Genomic DNA, 21,630 nt, shown 5'->3' with positions numbered 1-21,630 from the left:
TCTGTGTGTGTGTGTGTGTGTGTGTATGTGTGTGTGTGTGTGTGTGTGTGTGTGTGTGTGTGTGTGTGTGTGTGTGTCTGTGTGTGTCTGTGTGTGTGTCTGTGTGTGTGTGTGTGTGTGTCTGTGTGTGTGTGTGTGTGTGTGTGTGTGTGTGTGTGTGTGTGTGTGTGTCTGTGTGTGTGTGTGTGTGTGTGTGTGTGTGTGTGTGTGTGTGTGTGTGTTTATTTTTAATTTAGATTTAATAACGCGCTTCGTTCGCTGGTTTTGACACTGGAAAAAAAACTGCCCGAGAGAAATACACTCTCAGCTTGATCAGAGGTATCCACCGAATGAGTTTAAACATGCAATTAATTACGTGGGGAACAAAATCAATATGGACTGGGGAGGTTGTTTTTTTTTTCTAAGTAGGTGAGGGAGGGAGCAGTTCAGTCTCCAAGCCTCAAGCCTGCCCTGGACTGGAGGGAGCACCCTTTCTCTTAGGGGGGTGAGGGAGGGAGGGAGGGAGCAGTTCAGTCTCCGTGCCTCAAACCTGCTCTGGACTGGAGGGAGCACCCTTTCTCTTAGGGGGGGGTGAGGGATGGAGGGAGGGAGCAGTTCAGTCTCCGTGCCTCAAGCCTGCCCTGGACTGGAGGGAGCCCCCTTTCTCTTAGGGGGGTGAGGGAGGGAGGGAGCAGTTCAGTCTCCGTGCCTCAAGCCTGCCCTGGACTGGAGGGAGCACCCTTTCTCTTAGGGGGGTGAGGGAGGGAGAGAGCAGTTCAGTCTCCGTGCCTCAAGCCTGCCCTGGACTGGAGGGAGCACCCTTTCTCTTAGGGGGGTGAGGGAGGGAGGGAGGGAGGGAGCAGTTCAGTCTCCGTGCCTCAAACCTGCTCTGGACTGGAGGGAGCACCCTTTCTCTTAGGGGGGGGTGAGGGATGGAGGGAGGGAGCAGTTCAGTCTCCGTGCCTCAAGCCTGCCCTGGACTGGAGGGAGCCCCCTTTCTCTTAGGGGGGTGAGGGAGGGAGGGAGCAGTTCAGTCTCCGTGCCTCAAGCCTGCCCTGGACTGGAGGGAGCACCCTTTCTCTTAGGGGGGTGAGGGAGGGAGAGAGCAGTTCAGTCTCCGTGCCTCAAGCCTGCCCTGGACTGGAGGGAGCACCCTTTCTCTTAGGGGGGTGAGGGAGGGAGGGAGGGAGGGAGCAGTTCAGTCTCCGTGCCTCAAGCCTGCCCTGGACTGGAGGGAGCACCCTTTCTCTTAGGGGGGGGTGAGGGATGGAGGGAGGGAGCAGTTCAGTCTCCGTGCCTCAAGCCTGCCCTGGACTGGAGGGAGCACCCTTTCTCTTAAGGGGGGTGAGGGAGGGAGGGAGGGAGCAGTTCAGTCTCCGTGCCTGGACTGGAGGAAGCATGCTTTGTCTTAGGGGTTTTCTGAAATATCCCAGCAAACAGGCAAAAATATCTTCAAGAATATAGTTTTGCAACTCCCTTTTCAGTCTCCATTGCAATCAGGTTATTTCACTGTTGTAGGGATGGGCTGTAGAAAATACCCGAAGTTTGTTTACGATCCCAGACAGACATACACTGTACAACGCCGTCTTTATTTTCACACTTTCACAAAAAAAAAAAAAAAACTGGCTTTATTTTTCAACCCCTACACGTTTGCATGATGGCACTAACCCCTTATAAAAAAAATGCGCACGGAACTTTTTTCAGTTTCCCGCCATGCATTTATCACAGTTACAGTGGTTTGCCATGTTTTTAAAAACGCTTTACCGTACCTTTACCGTAATAATAATAATAATAATAATAATAATAATAATAATACATTGCTGAAATCATCTGTAGGATGACAAAAAGACAAAAAAAAACAAGTCCGATACTCACTCGGGTATCTGAAGTAAAAGTCGTTATCTACGGCTGCCATGTTTTTGTGGTCCTCAATGGTATACTTGTGCCATTCTTTGGCATCAGTTTCGTGGTCATACTTGACCAAAGTACCGAAGAGGATTATCAGAATCACTTCCAAGACAACGCAGACGGCTGGCAGTCTGATTCTCATGTTGGTCGAACTGCCCCTCATTTTATTTTTCACGACACACAGTCCTGTCGACAGCCCAACGGTCGAGAGCCTTCAAGCAGCGTTAAAAAAAAAACAAAAAACCGTTAAAACCTTTTTTTTTTTTTTTCCCCCTCAGACGCGTGACGTTCCATTATTTGAAAAACCCAGATTCTCCGACAAGCCACGCCCACGCCTCTTTGAACCAATGAAAAGCGCGGGAAGATGACAGCACGCGCCCTTTATATTTAAAAAAAAAAAAAAAAGTCAATTTTTTTTTTTTTTTTTTTTTAAACGTCACCTGTAATCACGTGACCGCGCGAAAGCTATTACGTTGTACGTAAAACGAGCTTACATTGCAAATATTTTTGACTTTTTTTTTTTGTTTTGTTTTTTCTGATCGCTTATGTCTGAAAGTAAAAACCATAATTAAATATTTGTGGTCAATGCATACACAGAAACTGGACTCAGTGCACACCTATCATTATTATTTATTTCTTAGCAGACGCCCTTATCCAGGGCGACTTACAATTGCTACAAAATATCACATAATTTGTAGATTCAATTCCCCATTTATACAGTTGGTGTTTTTACTGGAGCAATCTAGGTAAAGTACCTTGCTCAAGGGTACAGCAACAGTGTCCCCCCACCTGGGATTGAACCCACGACCCTCCAGTCAAGAGTCCTAACCACTACTCCACACTGCTGCCCTATCTTACTGGAACAGTTCAGTCTCCATTCTTATCCAAACCCTAATGCCTTAGCAAAGCTGCCTTTGGGACATGTAAACAAACCAAACTGCCAATAAGGTCTGCCCAGACTGGACTTAACCAGGCACCAGGAATTCAGGTTTTAACAGCGAAATTAAACATAATTGCAGATTCAAAGAATCTGACAAGAACCCTGTTAGGTTTTTGTTTTCTGTAATAACACGCGTCAATGATGCATGTCGCTCCCTCATTGTCAAAGCTGCTGTTTATATTCCTAGCTTGTTTACAGCAATCAGGGACGGGCAGTAACTGGTTCATTCAAGAGCCTTCGTCGAATTCCCTGCGATAGCAGGTCACTCGTAGCTGGCTGTAAACCCCCCCCTTCCAATTTCCATTGCTCCCCTGACTGGGTGACTCCCCCATGCACACCACGCGGCCGTGCCTTTACCAGGGGAGACACTCGGGACCCCTGCGCTCTCCTGACTGTGTGACTCCCTCCTGCACACCACGCGACCGTGCCTTTACCAGGGGAGACCCTCGGGGACCCCTGCGCTCCCCTGACTGTGTGACTCCCCCCTGCACACCACGCGGCCGCGCCTTTACCAGGGGAGACCCTCGGGGACCCCTGCGCTCCCCTGACTGTGTGACTCCCCCCTGTACACCACGCGGCCGTGCCTTTACCAGGGGAGACCTTCAGGGACCCCTGCGCTCTCCTGACTGTGTGACTCCCCCCCTGCACGCCACCAAACCTCTCTGTGCTTTACAATATGCTTCAATGTGCTTTCCCTATGCTTCACCATGCTTTGTGCTTTATCACACTAAGTGTTTTACTATGGGAAGCTTGTATAAGGGTTAGTTTAGCAGGATTTGTTTTTTTAATATGCTTTTTTTAAATAAATAAATAAATAAATAAGCGGAAAACCTAGTTCTAACTTTGCAAACAATATAATCTCTAGATCAATATAATCTCTGTGAGTCTAGAGAGTTGTCTAATTTATTTCATCATGAGAATCACAGAGATAAAAAAAAAAGTTTAAGATTCCTTCTATATCTCATAATCTAACATTTGACAGTTAAAAAAAAAAAAAACGTATTTGACAGATTGTGAAATAATATCCATGACCCCTGCAGCAAGTGCAGCTAAGGCTGGTGAAATGTGTTGCGTTTACTTCATTTTCTGCACTGAAAACGGGATCGCTGGCTTTTTCTGCCTGTGCTCCAGGGCGTTTTGAGAAGTTCTTCAACCAGCGACTGTCAAAGTGTGAGCTGCTGTATCCGTGTGATACCGGTGACCTTCAAGGAGAGCGATGGACAGACCTCTCCCAGACATAGTGAGCCTTTTTAAGGTCATGCTTCTGTGATCCCTGTCTCTCAAACTCACTAAAATCAACATTCCATCGCAGGGCTGTCAGACTCGACTCGTGGAGGGGGCCGCGGGGTCTTCTGGGTTTCGTTCCCCCCCCAAACTGTAAGCCAGATATTCTTCTCGGTTTAGTCCCCCCCCCCCCCCCCAAACTGTAAGCCGGATATTGTGTTATCCGTGGCGTGCAGCTACAACTGGAGACAAGCTCCTAAACTCAGATCAGCTTAGTATAAAGTGATCAAACTATTAAAAAAAAACACAGTATTTGAAAAATTGCAATAGGGACGACTTTTAGGGTCACTGCAAGCACCATGTAGAGGTTATTTAATTTGGAAAGGAAGACAGCGTCGTTTGAAGATTCCTTGTCTTTAAGGCATACCGGCTGCATAGCTGCATAGTCACAACATCACAACACCCACCTTTTCAACCAATCAGAAAGAAGCTCTATACGACTTTTTTTTTTTTATCAGATATAAATTTTTGCTATTTTTTTTAAACGATATCTCTTCAGGATCTCGTTGAAATAGATCTCCCCTCTCTGTCTGATCCAATTCCAAACATTTTTTTTCTTTGAACGGACACGTTTTTGCAGAGCTGGCGACCGCAACGGCGTCATTCAAAAAAAGTTTCTAAAGAGCTAGACTCTTCACTGATAACACTGAAAGCACGTCAGCGGTATGATATTCGAATCAATAACGATCGATCGATGCATGTGTAATCGAGGCTGGCGAAATCACTAACCCAAGATCGACCCTAACAGACTTTTCCCATTACAGCTACCCTAACCGCTGCCCTAGCACTAAAGACGCATAGGTGTGTGTGTGTGTGTGTGTGCGTGTGTGTGTGTGCGTGTGCGTGTGCGTGTGTGAGTGTGTGTGTGTGTGTGTCTCTGTGTGTGTGTGTGTGTGTCTGTGTCTGTGTTTTACGCACTTTACCAGGTTAGGTAACCCAGGCACTCTGTACAGTAGCTATGCGTGCATCGACGCCGCTTGGTTTAAGTATTTATCTTCACGCTGTTGCCGTGATCGTAATCTTCGGATCCAGCAGAATGCGGGGTGACTTCTGCAATAAAAGAAAATAAAAAAAGAAAAAGCTTTTAGTCTACGGCAGGGTCACCGTCAGGGCAACTCAACGAACCGCCTTTCCAGTTACAGACTAGTGTGGGAGATGTTTTTTTAAGAGCGGTTATAGACGAAGCTGCTCAACAATGACCTTCTGCGCGTTTGTGTTCTGAACGTGAAGTCTTTCAAACTGCTCACTAGGGTTTTTTTAGAGGCTGAAAAAGATTGGGGCGGAGGTAGGGGGCGCTTTACTGGGGTTAGGAGAAAAAAAAACACCTTGTAGCCTCATCGCTTGTTTGACAGCAGGAATGCTCGCTTCAATCGTCTGTCATCCGGCTTGTAAATGATGTCCTGTCACAGCGTGTACCTTTCAAAGGCATCTCGTCTATTTTGTAAACCGGCTAAGCTGCAGGCATGCATATTGGCTATGCAGCCTGGTCGCTGACACGATAATGAACACGGCATTCCTGCGGGGCGATAGCTATCTGCCACAGCGTGGTCACTAGCATGGGGCATGTGCGAGGATCTGGGAGGGAGGGAAGCAGTGTGGCTCTAGTGGAGCTGAGGAGGGACTGGGAGGGAGGGAAGCAGTGTGGCTCTAGTGGAGCTGAGGAGGGACTGGGAGGGAGGGAGGCAGTGTGGCTCTAGTGGAGCTGAGGAGGGACTGGGAGGGAGGGAAGCAGTGTGGCTCTAGTGGAGCTGAGGAGGGACTGGGAGGGAGGGAGGCAGTGTGGCTCTAGTGGAGCTGAGGAGGGACTGGGAGGGAGGGAGGCAGTGTGGCTCTAGTGGAGCTGAGGAGGGACTGGGAGGGAGGGAGGCAGTGTGGCTCTAGTGGAGATGAGGAGGGACTGGGAGGGAGGGAGGCAGTGTGGCTCTAGTGGAGCTGAAGAGGGACTGGGAGGGAGGGAGGCAGTGTGGCTCTAGTGGAGCTGAGGAGGGACTGGGAGGGAGGGAAGCAGTGTGGCTCTAGTGGAGCTGAGGAGGGACTGGGAGGGAGGGAAGCAGTGTGGCTCTAGTGGAGCTGAGGAGGGACTGGGAGGGAGGGAGGCAGTGTGGCTCTAGTGGAGCTGAGGAGGGACTGGGAGGGAGTGAAGCAGTGTGGCTCTAGTGGAGCTGAGGAGGGACTGGGAGGGAGGGAAGCAGTGTGGCTCTAGTGGAGCTGAGGAGGGACTGGGAGGGAGGGAGGCAGTGTGGCTCTAGTGGAGCTGAGGAGGGACTGGGAGGGAGGGAGGCAGTGTGGCTCTAGTGGAGCTGAGGAGGGACTGGGAGGGAGGGAGGCTCTAGTGGAGCTGAGGAGGGACTGGGAGGCAGTATGGCTCTAGTGGAGCTGAGGAGGGACTGGGAGGGAGGGAGGCAGTGTGGCTCTAGTGGAGCTGAAGAGGGACTGGGAGGGAGGGAGGCAGTGTGGCTCTAGTGGAGCTGAGGAGGGACTGGGAGGGAGGGAGGCAGTGTGGCTCTAGTGGAGCTGAGGAGGGACTGGGAGGGAGGGAGGCAGTGTGGCTCTAGTGGAGCTGAGGAGGGACTGGGAGGGAGGGAAGCAGTGTGGCTCTAGTGGAGCTGAGGAGGGACTGGGAGGGAGGGAGGCAGTGTGGCTCTAGTGGAGCTGAGGAGGGACTGGGAGGGAGGGAAGCAGTGTGGCTCTAGTGGAGCTGAGGAGGGACTGGGAGGGAGGGAAGCAGTGTGGCTCTAGTGGAGCTGAGGAGGGACTGGGAGGGAGGGAAGCAGTGTGGCTCTAGTGGAGCTGAGGAGGGACTGGGAGGGAGGGAAGCAGTGTGGCTCTAGTGGAGCTGAGGAGGGACTGGGAGGGAGGGAGGCAGTGTGGCTCTAGTGGAGCTGAGGAGGGACTGGGAGGGAGGGAGGCAGTGTGGCTCTAGTGGAGCTGAGGAGGGACTGGGAGGGAGGGAAGCAGTGTGGCTCTAGTGGAGCTGAGGAGGGACTGGGAGAGAGGGAAGCAGTGTGGCTGTAGTGGAGCTGAGGAGGGACTGGGAGGGAGGGAAGCAGTGTGGCTCTAGTGGAGATGAGGAGGGACTGGGAGGGAGGGAAGCAGTGTGGCTCTAGTGGAGCTGAGGAGGGACTGGGAGGGAGGGAGGCAGTGTGGCTCTAGTGGAGCTGAGGAGGGACTGGGAGGGAGGGAAGCAGTGTGGCTCTAGTGGAGATGAGGAGGGACTGGGAGGGAGGGAAGCAGTGTGGCTCTAGTGCTTAGAGCTGAGGGACTGGGAGGGAGTGTGGCTCTAGTGGAGCTGAGGAGGGACTGGGAGGGAGGGAAGCAGTGTGGCTCTAGTGGAGCTGAGGAGGGACTGGGAGAGAGGGAAGCAGTGTGACTCTAGTGGAGCTGAGGAGGGACTGGGAGGGAGGGAAGCAGTGTGGCTCTAGTGGAGCTGAGGAGGGACTGGGAGGGAGGGAAGCAGTGTGGCTCTAGTGGAGATGAGGAGGGACTGGGAGAGAGGGAGGCAGTGAGGCTAGTAGTTCTCTTATAAAAGTTTACTACGGTATTTTTGCTCAGTATATTTGTAGTTTTACTATACATTTACCATAGTTTGCTATGTCAATCAACATGATTTACTATACCTCTCTGTGCTTTACAATGCTTCCCTATGCATTACCACACCTCTCTGTGCTTTACAATGCTTCCCTATGCTTTACCAGACCTCTCTGTGCTTTACAATGCTTCCCTGTGCTTTACCAGACCGCTCTGTGCTTTACAATGCTTCCCTATGCTTTACCAGACCTCTCTGTGCTTTACAATGCTTCCCTATGCTTTACCAGACCTCTCTGTGCTTTACAATGCTTCCCTATGCTTTACCAGACCTCTCTGTGCTTTACAATGCTTCCCTATGCTTTACCGTGCTTTCACTGGGTTTCACTACACTTTGATGTGCTTTTACTGTGGGAAACCTTTATAGGGAGATATACAAAATATGTTTCCCAGTTCTCTTCCCAGTAGAGCGCATCAAGTGTTGATCTTCAGTGTGTAACAGTTGCAGATCAGAACATGCCACCGTGCTGAGGCAGCCAATCAGGAAGCAGGGTGTGTGTGTGTGCGTGTGGGAGGGGGCGTGGTTAACCCTCTGATGAACTCGCCTTCAATGTCGGTCAAACAGGCGCCAGCTTATACAAAAAACGCCATCGGACCGTGAACAAAAAAAACACAACATTAAACAAAAAAGAAATCTTCCCTCCGATTCTTTATCTGCGAGGAATTTCTTTGTGCGAAAAAGTCTTCCAGGCAGAACGGAAGAGACGAAGGTTATAGAAAAAAGGGGCTTTTAAAATTCCTGAAGAACTCAAAGCGTTGAGAGATAGGGGGCTCCAACCAAACACTGCGTTCTGTACAACACATTCGTGTTTTGTTTTTTTTTTGGTTTTGTTTCTTAGACCACTTATTGGTCAAACTTCGGAAAAGACTCCTGCTTTTGCCGAGGCGTCGAGCTTTGTGATTCGAAACTCCCAGTGTTGTGGATTTGAGCTGCCGTGAGGGATCTGTCCCCTGTCGGTGAGATGAGGTTAAAAACTCTAAAACCACAAACGCAGACCAGCGCGGGCTCTTTTTGCACAGCGGTTGAACATAAGAAAGTTTCCAAATGAGAGGAGGCCCCATTCAGCCCATCTTTGCTCGTTTGGTTGTTAGTAGCTTATTGATCCCAGAATCTCATCAAGCAGCTTCTTGAAGGATCCCAGGGTGTCAGCTTCAACAACATTACTGGGGAGTTGGTTCCAGACCCTCACAATTCTCTGTGTAAAAAAGTGCCTCCTATTTTCTGTTCTGAATGCCCCTTTATCTAATCTCCATTTGTGACCCCTGGTCCTTGTTTCTTTTTTCAGGTCAAAAAAGCCCCCTGGGTCGACATTGTCTATACCTTTTAGGATTTTGAATGCTTGAATCAGATCGCCGCGTAGTCTTCTTTGTTCAAGACTGAATAGATTCAATTCTTTGAGCCTGTCTGCATACGACATACCTTTTAAACCCAGGATAATTCTGGTTGCTCTTCTTTGCACTCTTTCTAGAGCAGCAATATCCTTTTTGTAACGAGGTGACCAGAACCGAACACAATAGTTTTAACATTACTTCCCTTGATTTAAATTCAATACTTCTCACAATATATCCGAGCATCTTGTTGGCCTTTTTTATAGCTTGAGACGCTCGCGTGCGGCGCGCGAGGCTCGCTGGTTAGTGTCCAGCCTCCAGCCTCGTTACACTTCATTCCTGGGCTTCAGTTCCGTGTAGTATTTAAATGATCTGGAGCCAGGAGCCTGAACAGACAAAAAGCAAAACAATGCGACCTACAGATGGATCAGCGTGAGGCCAAATCTCCAAACATCCCAGGAATGTGATTATCTTCAGATAAATAATCTCCACGCCAAGTTTCATAGTAAACTGGACCCCGCGTTTCTCCGGATATATGGGAAAAAAAAATGTCAAAGTGCGGCATACTGCTTTCTCCATATTCTAGTCGCCGTTCTTCGCTGGGGATCCCAGAGGGAGTGACACGTTGGCTCCGGTGCTCCCGAAGCCAAACCGGCAGGGCCTGTTTCTCCTCGTCGAGCTACAGCGGACCCGACCGGACAGGCGCCCCAGCGAGCTCAGAGCGGACACCTGCAGGGCTTATCCTCCAGGGGGCGGTCACTCTCTGACCTCCGCTCTGGAGTTGCTGGGTGTGGAAGAGGAAGCTGGCTCTCGCTTGTAGGATCAAAGGACTCTCGCTGAACCTTCGGGTCTCCTGAGCAGCTGGGCGGGGGGGCGGGGGGGGGGGGGGCTCGGGGGGGTTGCTACGGTGAGGGAGGAAGGGGGGGGGGGATAACCGGACATTACCAAAAAAAAAAGTAGTTTCAAACAACGTTAAAATGGAAAGAGACAATCCTGCCTGTATTGCTGTAGACATGTCTACAGCGAAGGAAGCAGAACTGAAAGCTAGATCTGGATCTCAAAGCCCAGTGCAACGAGAAGCTGAATAAAAAGACACCCTGCAGTAAATCTGAAGCGAATTCCTGTGCCAGCAGTCTCTAGTCTTGTGGGCCCTGAAGGCACGACCTAATGGGTCACCTTTCTCAAGTCTATACTGGTTTGAAGGCAGTCTGGAGCTGTCTTACAAACTTGTTTGGCGATGCCGGCGTGTTGATGAGATTTTAACGAGAGCGAGAGGCTTTGCTTTATCTGTGGGTGCCCTGAAGCAGAGAGACTGCCCTGGTACTTTATCATGGATCAATAATCAACCTTTTAAGAAATTTGACAGCGATATAGGAAACTGATAAGGGACCCTGTGACGCTTCCTCAGCTAAGAAATCCCAAGTTCGTACAAAATTACTGTCATTTTTTTTCCCCACAAACAAAATAGCCATTGATTTAACGAGGTCAGGTGTCCCTCGCTTCTCAGTCTAGCTGAATGACCCCCCGCAGAGGCAATGCAGGGCTGAATTTACCTTTTTATTCAAATGTCGTCAAAGTTCAAGCAAGCTGAGGGAATTTGATTTCAAAGCTGTCATGTCAGACAAGCACCACCAGAGAGCTCTGTTTGTTTAAAAACGTATTATCATCTCTCTAGACTTCGGTCCAGACCTTATTGGAAAATATATATATATATATATATATATGCAGAGGATGAGCTGGGGGGCTGGGAGGGAAGCAGTGTGTGTCCTAATGGTAAGAGCTGGGAGGTTAGGTAGGGTGGCCTAGTGGTTAGAGCTGATGGACCTCTCTGTGCTTTACAATGCTTCCCTATGCTTCACCAGACCTCTCTGTGCTTCACAATGCTTCCCTATGCTTTACCAGACCTCTCTGTGCTTTACAATGCTTCCCTATGCTTTACCAGACCTCTCTGTGCTTTACAATGCTTCCCTATGCTTTACCAGACCTCTGTGCTTTACAATGCTTCCCTATGCTTTACCAGACCTCTCTGTGCTTTACAATGCTTCCCTGTGCTTTACCATACCTCTCTGTGCTTTACAATGCTTCCCTATGCTTTACCAGACCTCTCTGTGCTTTACAATGCTTCCCTATGCTTTACCACACCTCTCTGTGCTTTACAATGCTTCCCTATGCTTTACCAGACCTCTCTGTGCTTTACAATGCTTCCCTATGCTTTACCAGACCTCTCTGTGCTTTACAATGCTTCCCTATGCTTTACCAGACCTCTGTGCTTTACAATGCTTCCCTATGCTTTACCAGACCTCTCTGTGCTTTACAATGCTTCCCTGTGCTTTACCATACCTCTCTGTGCTTTACAATGCTTCCCTATGCTTTACCAGACCTCTCTGTGCTTTACAATGCTTCCCTATGCTTTACCACACCTCTCTGTGCTTTACAATGCTTCCCTATGCTTTACTAGACCTCTCTGTGCTTTACAATGCTTCCCTATGCTTTACCAGACCTCTCTGTGCTTTACAATGCTTCCCTATGCTTTACCAGACCTCTCTGTGCTTTACAATGCTTCCCTATGCTTTACCAGACCTCTCTGTGCTTTACAATGCTTCCCTATGCTTTACCAGACCTCTCTGTGCTTTACAATGCTTCCCTATGCTTTACCAGACCTCTCTGTGCTTTACAATGCTTCCCTATGCTTTACCATACCTCTCTGTGCTTTACAATGCTTCCCTATGCTTTATCACACTTTGCTGTGATTTCTACTATGCAAAGCTGTTAGCAGGATGTTATGTTGCCACAGTGGTCCTTGTCCATTTAAAAGCACTCTCAGTATCCGAGTCCATTCACAATGAGAGCCAGTTTTTCGCCACAGACTCAACCAACTGCATACTAATCGCTGCCACACTGTAGGTGGGACAGAGAAGCATTGTCACGCAGAGACAATGGAGAAGAGAGGAGTGGGGGGGAGAGGAATCTGCTTTTATTTGTCTCTTTGGCTGCGTTTCTTTGGCTAGAAAAGGTTCACGGGCCAACAATACTGCCTCTGTACTGCAAACACTAACCTTGGGCTCGCATTGTTGCAAAATGAAAAACACATTGAAAAAAACAACCTCAATGCCAGAGCAGTTTCAAACGGACATTCGCTGTCGGTTCAGCCGATGTTGCCAGCGGTGTTATCGTTAGGGATGTTCAAATTAAATGTGCAGATAGGTACGCACAAGCTTGAGGCACGGAGACTGAACTGCTCCCTCACCCCCCCTAAGAGAAAGGGTGCTCCCTCCAGTCCAGGGCAGGCTTGAGGCACGGAGACTGAACTGCTCCCTCACCCCCCCTAAGAGAAAGGGTGCTCCCTCCAGTCCAGGGCAGGCTTGAGGCACGGAGACTGAACTGCTCCCTCCCTCCCTTCCTCACCCCCCCTAAGAGAAAGGGTGCTCCCTCCAGTCCAAGGCAGGCTTGAGGCATGGAGGCTGAACCGCTCCCTCCCTCACCCCCTAAGAAAAAGGTGGTGCCCTTTTAAGCCAAACTGCTTCCCTCCCGGTCCATGTGCTTAAACCACTAAGCCACACTGCTTCCATCCCTCCCAATCCTTCAGCACAAGGTCTAAATTGAGCCTTGATAACAATTTGAACCCGGGTCTCTGTTGGCCGAACGGAGGATGTGCTAACATCCGACCGATCGGATTAAAAGGGTTAGGACACGCTGTCGAACAATAAGGGCTTGTGATGGTCTGATTAACATCAGGAACCGGGCACAGAAAGGGCTGCTGACTGCGTTTTCTGGCCAAAACAGAGGAGGGCTGGTCACACTGAGCTGGGTTAGCTGGACAGAACACAAAACGAGAGAGCGAGAGAGAGGGAGAGAGGGAGAGAGGGCAGTACCCTTGAAGACGGCCGTTTCCTAAATACCATTTTGGGGTCACATTTGGATGAACGCAAAGAATCTCTCTCCTCCTCCTCCTCCTGGTGTTTTTCATCTGCTGGTTTTCGCAATACAAGGTCAGAATTTATTTTACTTAATACAGGGCTTGAAACTCTAGCACGAACCCTGCTGCTGCACCCAGTCCTGGGGTTCAGAGCTCCTCAATGAAGTCTAGTATTATTAATATTGAAATGATCAGGAGCCAGGAGTTTGAGCAGGGTTACAAACTCACACTAGCCCTGCTGCTGCTGCTGCTGCACCCAGTCCTGGGGTTCAGAGCTCCCCTCAATGAAGTCTATTATTATTATTACTACTGAAATGATTATAATTGGATGTAGTTCTGGAACCCAGGACTGTGGCACTGCTAATGAGAGTCTGAAGCCCTGTTAATAACTATTTTACATAATTGTCTCAACCAAGACTGTTAAGGATACTGAGCTAGATTGAACAGGTTTCAAATGAGACCATGAATTACTTCAGGGTGTGGATGGAGGTTTATTTAACTTGGGGGGGGCGGGGGGGTGGGAGCGTCTTCTGGCCCAGCCCAGTCCAGCGAAGGGTTAACGGTTCTGTTGTCTTCCTGCAGGGACAGTAAGGGGGTGTTGGTGCTTCCCATGATGCACTCTGTTGTGAGGCTGCTGTGGGCGGCCACCTGCTTATCCTGGAGTTCCGCCATTTATAACTGCCAGCATGACGACCGAGGTCTGCCTGCCTGTCTGTCTGTCTGTCTGTCTGTCTGTGTGCCTGCCTGTCTGCCTGTCTGTCTGTCTGTCTGTCTGTCTGTCTGCCTGCCTGTCTGTCTGTCTGTCTGCCTGCCTGTCTGTCTGTCTGTGTGTCTGCCTGCCTGTCCGTCTGTGTGTCTGTGTGTCTGTCTGTCTGTCTGCCTGCCTGTCTGTCTGTCTGCCTGTCTGCCTGTGTGTCTGTGTGTCTGTCTGTCTGTCTGCCTGCCTGTCTGTCTGTCTGTGTGTCTGCCTGCCTGTCTGTCTGTGTGTCTGTGTGTCTGTCTGTCTGTCTGTCTGTCTGCCTGTCTGTCTGTCTGTGTGTCTGCCTGCCTGTCTGTCTGTGTGTCTGTGTGTCTGTCTGTCTGTCTGTCTGTCTGTCTGCCTGTCTGTCTGTCTGTCTGCCTGTGTGTCTGTGTGTCTGTCTGTCTGTCTGTCTGTCTGCCTGTCTGTCTGTCTGTCTGCCTGTGTGTCTGTGTGTCTGTCTGTCAAAACACTCCACAGTGCTAAGTTTAACCCTTTCAGTCTTATCTTAGCGCTGTATGTTAACAATTAAAAAAAAAAAACATGTTGACAGAGATAAAATATTCCAAAAAATAACACACATTTAAAAAAAATGTTAACAGAGTTTTTTTTTTGTTTTGTTTTTGTTTTTTATCGGTCAAAGTTTTGTAATAAACCTTTTTTTACTCATGTCAAAAAAAAAAAAATTTGATCTCAACACACAAAATGTTGAGATCAAATTTTTTTTTTTTTGAAATGAGGAAAAAAAGTTTTACAAAGATAGATAGATAGATAGATAGATAGATAGAAAATTATAAATATCCCGAACAATTCATGACTGACTTATCTGAATCGCTGTAGCTGGTCCAGCCCTGCGTTACCTGCTCCAGCCTCCCCAGCAGGTGATCACCTCCCAGCGGGGCGCGAACGCCACGCTACCCTGCATGCTTCGCGTCCGCCCCAAAAACTACAGGGTCAAGTGGACCAGGCTGGAGCCGGACCCGGAGCGGCGGGGCGTGGAGCACATCATCCTCATCACCAACGGGGCACAACACCGCGGCTACGACGAGGCGCTGGCACCGCGGGCTTCGCTGCGTGCGGCACACTCGCTGGACGCCTCGCTCCGCATCACCGGACTCACGCTGGACGACGGCGGCCGGTACCGCTGTGAGCTGGTGAACGGGCTGGAGGACGAGAGCGTGACTGTGACTCTGGAACTGGACGGTACCGAGTTATTATTATTATTATTATTATTATTATTATTATTATTATTATTATTATTATTATTATTATTGTTGTTTACTTTTCCCTTAGCTTTCTTTAAGGTTTTTGTTGCTATAGTGTTAGAATCTCAAACCCATTTTCTTACCCTTTTTTTTAGCACAAGAAAACCACTGCGTGTATATACAGATATATCATTAAGAAATACTTGATAAAATATAAACTCGCTGTTTTAATTATTCTCTGCAACGTTAGGCTGATGCTGCTGTTTAAGTTTGTTTCAGTTTGAAAAAGAAGGCGGAAGCAGCTAATTTACTAAAATAGCGAGTTTTCAGTTCGTCCTTCGGATGAGACGTAAAACGAACGAGCTCCTATTGGAAGTGACTCTGCAGCAGCAGCAGCAGCAGCAGCAGTTGTTGATGATGCAGAGTTCACCCCCCTAGTCTCTGTAAGTCTGCTAAATGACAAATTAATTACTTTTCTTTCTAGTGATTGATGAGTATCCTGTTGGATCCTGATTCACCTTGAATATGCAGCTGCTTTTGAATTCTCTGCCTATATATATATATATATATATATATATATATATATATATATATATATATATATATATATATATATAACCTGCATATTATCCCTCCTTCCACTAGGGGTGGTGTTTCCATACCAGAACAGTAACGGGCGCTACCAATTCACCTATCAGGAGGCCAGGCAAGCTTGTGAGGGGCAGGATGGCAAGCTGGCCACTTATCAGCAGCTTTATAAAGGTGACATGTAAAGATTTGCTCAAAATAGTAAATTAAGGGGGTCCCCGAGGGTCTATCCCCTGGTAAAAGCACGGCCGTGTGGTGTGCAGGGGGGAGTCACACAGTCAGGGGAGCGCAGGGGTCCCCGAGGGTCTCCCCTGGTAAAGGCACGGCCGCGTGGTGTGCAGGGGGGAGTCACACAGTCAGGGGAGCGCAGGGGTCCCCGAGGGTCTCCCCTGGTAAAGGCACGGCCGCGTGGTGTGCAGGGGGGGAGTCACACAGTCAGGGGAGCGCAGGGGTCCCCGAGGGTCTCCCCTGGTACAAAATTTGGCAATCTACATTTTATAAATAAATCCCATAGATGCTGCAAATAGAACAGGCGATTCAAATGTCATGCAGAAGTTGCCTCCAGTGCTTTCTCAGCGTCTGTTTGCCCCAGCAGCCTGGACCGAGGGTCTGGACTGGTGCAACGCCGGCTGGATTGAGGACGGGACGGTTCACTATCCCATCATCGACTCCCGGGAGCCCTGCGGAGGAAAACTGCTCCCGCCGGGAATCCGGAGCTACGGGGCGCGGGACAAAGGGAAGGAGCGCTTCGACGCCTTCTGCTTCACTTCCGCCGTCAAAGGTCAGCGTCGCTCGGGTTCGTTATCGCTGCGAAACGCCGCGCTGATTCTACGTCGTTCGGATGAGGCTCGGTGCTCCAGCGGTCAGAGAAAAGGGGTCTTGTTACCAGGAGGTTCAAATCCCGGCTCAGCCACTGTCTCCCTGTGTGTGTGTGTGTGTGTGTGTGTGTGTGGGACCCTGAGCAAGTCACTGAACCTCCTTGTGCTCCGTCCTTCAGATGAGACGTCAAACAAACGAGCTCCTATTGGAAGTGACTCTGCAGCAGCAGCAGCAGCAGCAGCAGTTGTTGATGATGCATAGTTCACCCTCTTAGTCTCTGGAAGTCGCTTTTGATAAAAGTGTCTGCTAAATGACTCATTAATAATAATTATAATAATAATAATAATAATAATAATAATAATAATAATAATAATAATAATAATAATAATAAGCATGGTGTGAGTCTATCTTCTTTCTTTCTTTCTTTCTTTCTTTCTTTCTTTCTTTCTTTCTTTCTTTCTCTCAGGCCAGGTGTTCTTTATCAAGGGCAGGATGAGTTTCCAGGAGGCCGGTGCGTCCTGCGAGGCTCAGGGGTCGGAGGTCGCGCGGGTGGGTCAGCTGTACGCGGCCTGGCGCTTCTCCTGGCTGGATCGCTGTGATGGAGGCTGGCTCGAGGACGGGAGCGTCCGATTCCCCATCACCGCGGCCCGGCCTCTCTGCGGAGGCCTACCGCATCCTGGGGTTCGCAGTTTGGGCTTCCCCGACAAGGAGCTGCGTGTTTACGGGGTTTACTGCTACCGGCCCACGTAGGGCAGAGCGACTGGGACTGTCAGACTCCTCAGCGGAGATCGCAAAGTGTTCTGATGTAAAAGACAAAAATAACGGGTGCTTTTCCTTGAAACTGTTTTCGGTAACAAGGTTGATTAAATGTGTGCTTAAGAGAAAGGGGGCTCCCTCCAGTCCAGGGCAGGCTTGAGGCACGGAGACTGAACAACACCCTAATATTATTCTCCAAGCATTTCACATTTCACACTATGATACGCGGTGCCGTGAGTCTTTATTCATACAACATGTAAAACGCAGAACAATAACCGCCAAAGTATAGTGAGCCTCTCCCGATTTATTCAAGAGCGTTTCAGACAAAAACTTTTATCAAAGGAAAAGCACAGAGTGTGTGTGTTTGTATTTATCGTTGCTTGATTTAAGTATTTTTTAAAGAGACGATGGCTAAGGAACGAATTCCCTGCTCCTCGCCTGGCTCCCGTTCTCTATCCAGGCAGCTCATTCTGAAGGTCAGACCGGTGAATACTGGGAGCCCTGTGAACGGCAGAGCCAAGCGCTTCATTTTCAAATGATTTGCACTTCAGTTTACCAACAAACAAGCGCTTTTACGAAATACAAACTTAACTCGGAGATCATTTAACTAAAGAGCAGTTGCCTGTCACTCAGGAACACTATTGGAGCTTCTATTGAAAGTGACTCTGCAGCAGCAGCAGTTGTTGATGATGCATAGTTCACCCTCCTAGTCTCTGTAAGTTGCTTTGGATACAAGCGTCTGCTAAATGACTCATTAATAATAATATACACTGTATATATAATTACTCGAGTGAGGAGAGCCCTGATGTTTCTACTCATACAAAACCACATAACCCTTTATTGAGATCATGCGTTGGATTGCAGGATAACGATACCCAGTGCACTGGCTGGATCTGCCTGCCTCAACGTTCCCACACGACTCACGCAATCCCAATGAACACTTTCAATATGCTGCTGCCGACCCCTGCAATCTCCCTGCGTTATTGTTATTCATATTATTATTAGACTGTATTTATTTCTCAATTTTAATAAATAACCCCTGGTGTTGCGTGGCTCCTGTGTGATTTTTTAATTTTTTTTATATTTTGCTAACATAAATCCTTAATATATATATATATATATATATATATATATATATATATATATATATATATATATATATATATATATATACACACACACATTTAATCCATCATGTAAGGATAGCAACCTTGTATGGTATATTTTGCAATACAATAAAATATGTAGGAGAGACCGGTACATCATCTTAAGAGGCAGTTTGGTCCAGTGGTTAAAGTCCAGGGCTTGTAACCAGGAGGTCACGGGTTCAAATCCCACCTCTACCCCTGACTGACTCCCTGTGTGTGACCCTGAGCAAGTCACGTCACCTCCTTGTGCTCCGTCCTGCGGATGAGAAGTTAAATCAACGTCCTATTGGAAGTGACTCTGCATGTAACGCGCAGTTCACAGCCTGCCTCTGTAAAGCACTCTGTGATGGTGGAACGCTATGAAAGGCGCTACATATAAAAATAAAGACATTACTATTATTATATAAAAGAATGCAGAACCACTTATCAAATAAAAATAAAGTAAATGAAGCAATAATTCACTTTACAAGGAACCTAGTTAGGGGTTTTAGAAAAAAAAAAAATTAGATAATGTACAATATAGATAAATAAATGGATAAATAGACTTGATACCAGGATGCCTGAAGGATTACATAGAAAGGAACAGGAGATCGTGACATCATTAGCTACACGGTGGATGACGTCACAAAGCGTTAGACTCAAAGAGAAATACATGTGCGGTTGCCATGGCATCAAAAAGCCTATGAATCCCTCCACTGTTTGTTTTCAAACTCGCTTTCCCTTGACAAAGGCGTGTTAAATATCCCGAAAGGTTGGGAAGTCGGCTCTTTGGAGCACAAAACTTGCTTTCTAAATCCCAGAAAAGGTGGTAAGGAAGAGTCCTATATAGGACCATGCGAGGAAAAAAGAAAACTCGAAATGTGGAGTTTGAAACTCGAACTTTTGTCTTTAAAACTCGAAACGTTGAGTTTGAAACTCGAACTTTTGTCTTTAAAACGCGAAATGTCGGCAGCTGGGTCTGGGGAGAAGTCGGAACAGGCAGAACTCAGAACTGTTGCTGTCTGAAGCCTCACATTCACTAGTATGGTCGATGCGTTTTAATAAAGTCTAAAAACGAGGGGTAAACACGCACGCACGCACGCACGCACGCACACACACACACACACAAAAAACACTTAACAATAGGGTTGTTAAAAAAAACAAAAAACTTTATTGAGTCTGGGTATGCAAACATTTGCGATGACCAGGTTTTGTGTGCTGTTCAGATTCTAGTACACGGTCAACATGTCTATACAAAAAGAAAGTTAGCAAAAACAAAAGAAAAAGTTACATATTCAGTTTTAAAAAAAAAAAAAAAAAAACATTATTTCAATAATGAAGAGGTTTGTTACAACAAAAAAAAAATACCGTAAGCCAACCCCCTGTACAGATGAATAAAATAAGTGCTGGTATATCGTGAATTCACCTGCCAATCGCTTAAACTGCGCTGCTCTGCTGCGGAGTGTGCAGCAAGATATTACACTTTAAAAAGAAAAAAACTGTAATTATAAAATTGTTTTTGCCATAAACACGCGCGTTGTTGCATCACAGAACAAACATCTGTGTGTGTGTGTGTGTGTGTGTGTGTGTGTGTGTGTTTAAGTCAGAAGTATTGTTGTGTATACAATTAAACCCGCTTCTCGCCCGCCTGTCATTCACGGTACGTGACTTTATCAATTTGCCAGCGCGTCTCTGAAAACTGGTTTGAGTTTAGCAAGGTTCACAGCGATCTGTACTGCACACCCTGACCGGATTATTCAAGCCGTTTCACCGCACAAAGCTTCTTGTGTCATCGGTGCACGCCTGAAGGTTAGAGAATGACATTCCTTTGATTACTATTAGTACAATTCATGATCATGTTTGTTTGTGTTTGCTTTTGTTAAACAGCGACCTCCCTTCACGCCACGGCATCCCAGAGGGCTGTGCAAAATCACACCAGGAGAGCTCCTGCGTGCAACGCATTCCCAGCTATAAACGATTCGTCTTACCTGCAGTTGCACTGCGAAATGTATATATTTTATATCAAAGGGGGATGCAATGAGTTCCCTCGGCTTAAAAGTTTATAATCACGTAAAACAATTAAAAAAACCAAAAACACGCACACCAGGGATCATGATTTAAAAAAAAGCGATTTTAATAAATTCAGTCAATCGGTGTTTTAATTACTATACAGCTGGGCGACATGTTTAATAACTATAATATTTCTAACGAAGGATTACTGTGATCCTCGAGGCATATTAACACACACGGACTCCGGACATCGGCACCCACTAGCGTGATCAAACCTGTATCCTGACTTCACCTGGCTGAACGTCCACATGCAAGTAAAGCCCTCAGCAAGCACGACAGCGACCTTGTACGATATGCGTTGGAGGGACAGGTTCAAGCAAAGCGCTTCTGACCCTGTGTGATTATTATAATCACTTAGTTTTTTTCACAAGTCTGTTTTAAGGCGCTTTGAAAAGGAGTTCAGGAGTTTACATGGCCGTCGATGTAATTCCATCCTGATATTAGTAAGCACCACCAGCGCCATCTAGTTGACGGCTAGTGTATTGCCAGCAACACTGCAGGAAGAGCCTTTCCAAAGCGGCGGGTCGCAGATGGCGTTGGTTCTTCTACAGCCGATCTAGCCTGTGTTACATACATCTATGGCAGTGAAGAATAAAGTTCTGTTCTATTTATTTATTTATTTATTTATTTTTTACAAGTGGCTTCGTGTTCCCTCAGCTTCAGGATTCAAATAGGGTGGTGCTATCCAAACTAAACAAACTACGACTTTGCTATTAAGATGATTTGGGAGCTTTTTCTTCTAATTTTGCGCACAGTCATGAAAAAGTCTTGTTTGGTCCTTTTTCAAAGCCGCTGTAAACGCTGAAGGGAACACGAAGCCACCGCTCTGAGGCTTGGAGCTTGGTTTCAGGAGACTGTAGGTTTCAGGGCGCTGCGCGGCACACCAGGCAGGGAGACTTGGGGGGGGTTTGATACAGCAAACCTCAAACTAGGTCTCCCGGGGGTCTCCTGGAACCAGCTTTCAAACCACACGTTCCTGAAAAAAAAGTGGCTCTGTGTTCCGTCAGATTCCAGATCGCCGTGATTCTTATTGAATCGTGTCGGTCACAGAGCAGTTGGACGGACTGCACTCTGTAGAAGTCAATATAAAAAGCAGATAAAAAGAGGGGTTGTTTTTCAGGACACAAGCTTTTTTTTGGGGGGGGGGCTTCTCTCGTCTTGTTTTTTTCTCGGTGTGGGGGGGGGGTAGAGGGAGAGGGGGGGGCAGGTTACTTCTTCTCATCCCCCCAGTACAAGTCCCCTATTTCGGGTGCTTGCTCCGTGGCTGCCCCCTCTCTGAATGGCTCCTCAGCCTGGACCTGGGGCTCAGACCCAGTCTTCACTTCAGGGCTGGTGTTGTTGCTGTTGTTGGCTGAAAGAAAGGTAAGAAATATCAGTCAAAAAGC

The 21,630-nt window shown here is 47.8% G+C and overlaps 3 protein-coding genes across 8 annotated transcripts in view; 1 reads left to right on the top strand and 2 right to left on the bottom strand.

Moving 5' to 3' along the window:
- LOC131703225 (ammonium transporter Rh type B-like) overlaps positions 1-2,065 on the bottom strand; it is a 19,470-nt gene extending 17,405 nt beyond the window's left edge. Inside the window, exon 1 of the mRNA XM_059006237.1 lies at positions 1,855-2,065. Coding sequence (XP_058862220.1) covers positions 1,855-2,050 — 196 coding nt within the window. The 5' untranslated portion in view covers positions 2,051-2,065. The remainder of the gene's footprint in view (positions 1-1,854) is intronic.
- Positions 1-21,630, bottom strand: part of LOC117965069 (versican core protein-like) — an 85,310-nt gene that overhangs the window by 44,027 nt on the left and 19,653 nt on the right. For 3 of the 4 annotated variants that reach the window (XM_059006196.1, XM_059006198.1, XM_059006197.1), the window contains one exon: positions 19,324-21,596. In XM_059006196.1, the coding sequence (XP_058862179.1) occupies positions 21,454-21,596 (143 nt within the window). In that variant the 3' untranslated portion in view covers positions 19,324-21,453. Of the gene's footprint in view, positions 1-19,323; positions 21,597-21,630 lie in introns of those variants that run through there. The other variant, XR_009309728.1, reaches the window with a different exon arrangement.
- LOC117395493 (hyaluronan and proteoglycan link protein 2) lies at positions 12,773-18,094 on the top strand. 3 transcript variants are annotated; one of them, XM_059006247.1, is made up of 6 exons: positions 12,773-13,014; positions 13,524-13,639; positions 14,521-14,883; positions 15,531-15,647; positions 16,069-16,254; positions 16,764-17,030. In XM_059006247.1, the coding sequence occupies exons 2-6, from the start codon at positions 13,552-13,554 to the stop codon at positions 16,889-16,891; spliced, it is 882 nt and encodes a 293-aa protein (XP_058862230.1). In that variant the 5' UTR covers positions 12,773-13,014; positions 13,524-13,551; the 3' UTR covers positions 16,892-17,030. The 3 variants fall into 3 exon arrangements, with proteins under 3 accessions (XP_058862230.1, XP_058862229.1, XP_058862228.1); XM_059006245.1 differs by having other exon boundaries at positions 12,779-13,014; positions 16,759-18,094; XM_059006246.1 differs by lacking the exon at positions 15,531-15,647 and having other exon boundaries at positions 12,776-13,014; positions 16,759-18,094.

This window comes from Acipenser ruthenus, chromosome 32 (assembly GCF_902713425.1).
Source record: "Acipenser ruthenus chromosome 32, fAciRut3.2 maternal haplotype, whole genome shotgun sequence".
Classification (NCBI taxonomy): domain Eukaryota; kingdom Metazoa; phylum Chordata; class Actinopteri; order Acipenseriformes; family Acipenseridae; genus Acipenser; species Acipenser ruthenus.
The sequence above is the reverse complement of the archived record's forward strand: the minus strand, read 5'-3'. Positions and strand labels throughout refer to the sequence as shown.

What these genes read in the sequence shown, in the direction of transcription:
- LOC117395493 (XM_059006245.1), top strand. Translation starts at nt 13,552, where the DNA reads ATGATGCACTCTGTTGTGAGGCTGCTGTGGGCGGCCACCTGCTTATCC. An exon ending in CTGCCAGCATGACGACCGAG is followed by an intron (nt 13,640 to 14,520) that starts GTCTGCCTGCCT and finishes GAATCGCTGTAG; the next exon opens with CTGGTCCAGCCCTGCGTTAC. An exon ending in CTTCACTTCCGCCGTCAAAG is followed by an intron (nt 16,255 to 16,758) that starts GTCAGCGTCGCT and finishes TCTTTCTCTCAG; the next exon opens with GCCAGGTGTTCTTTATCAAG.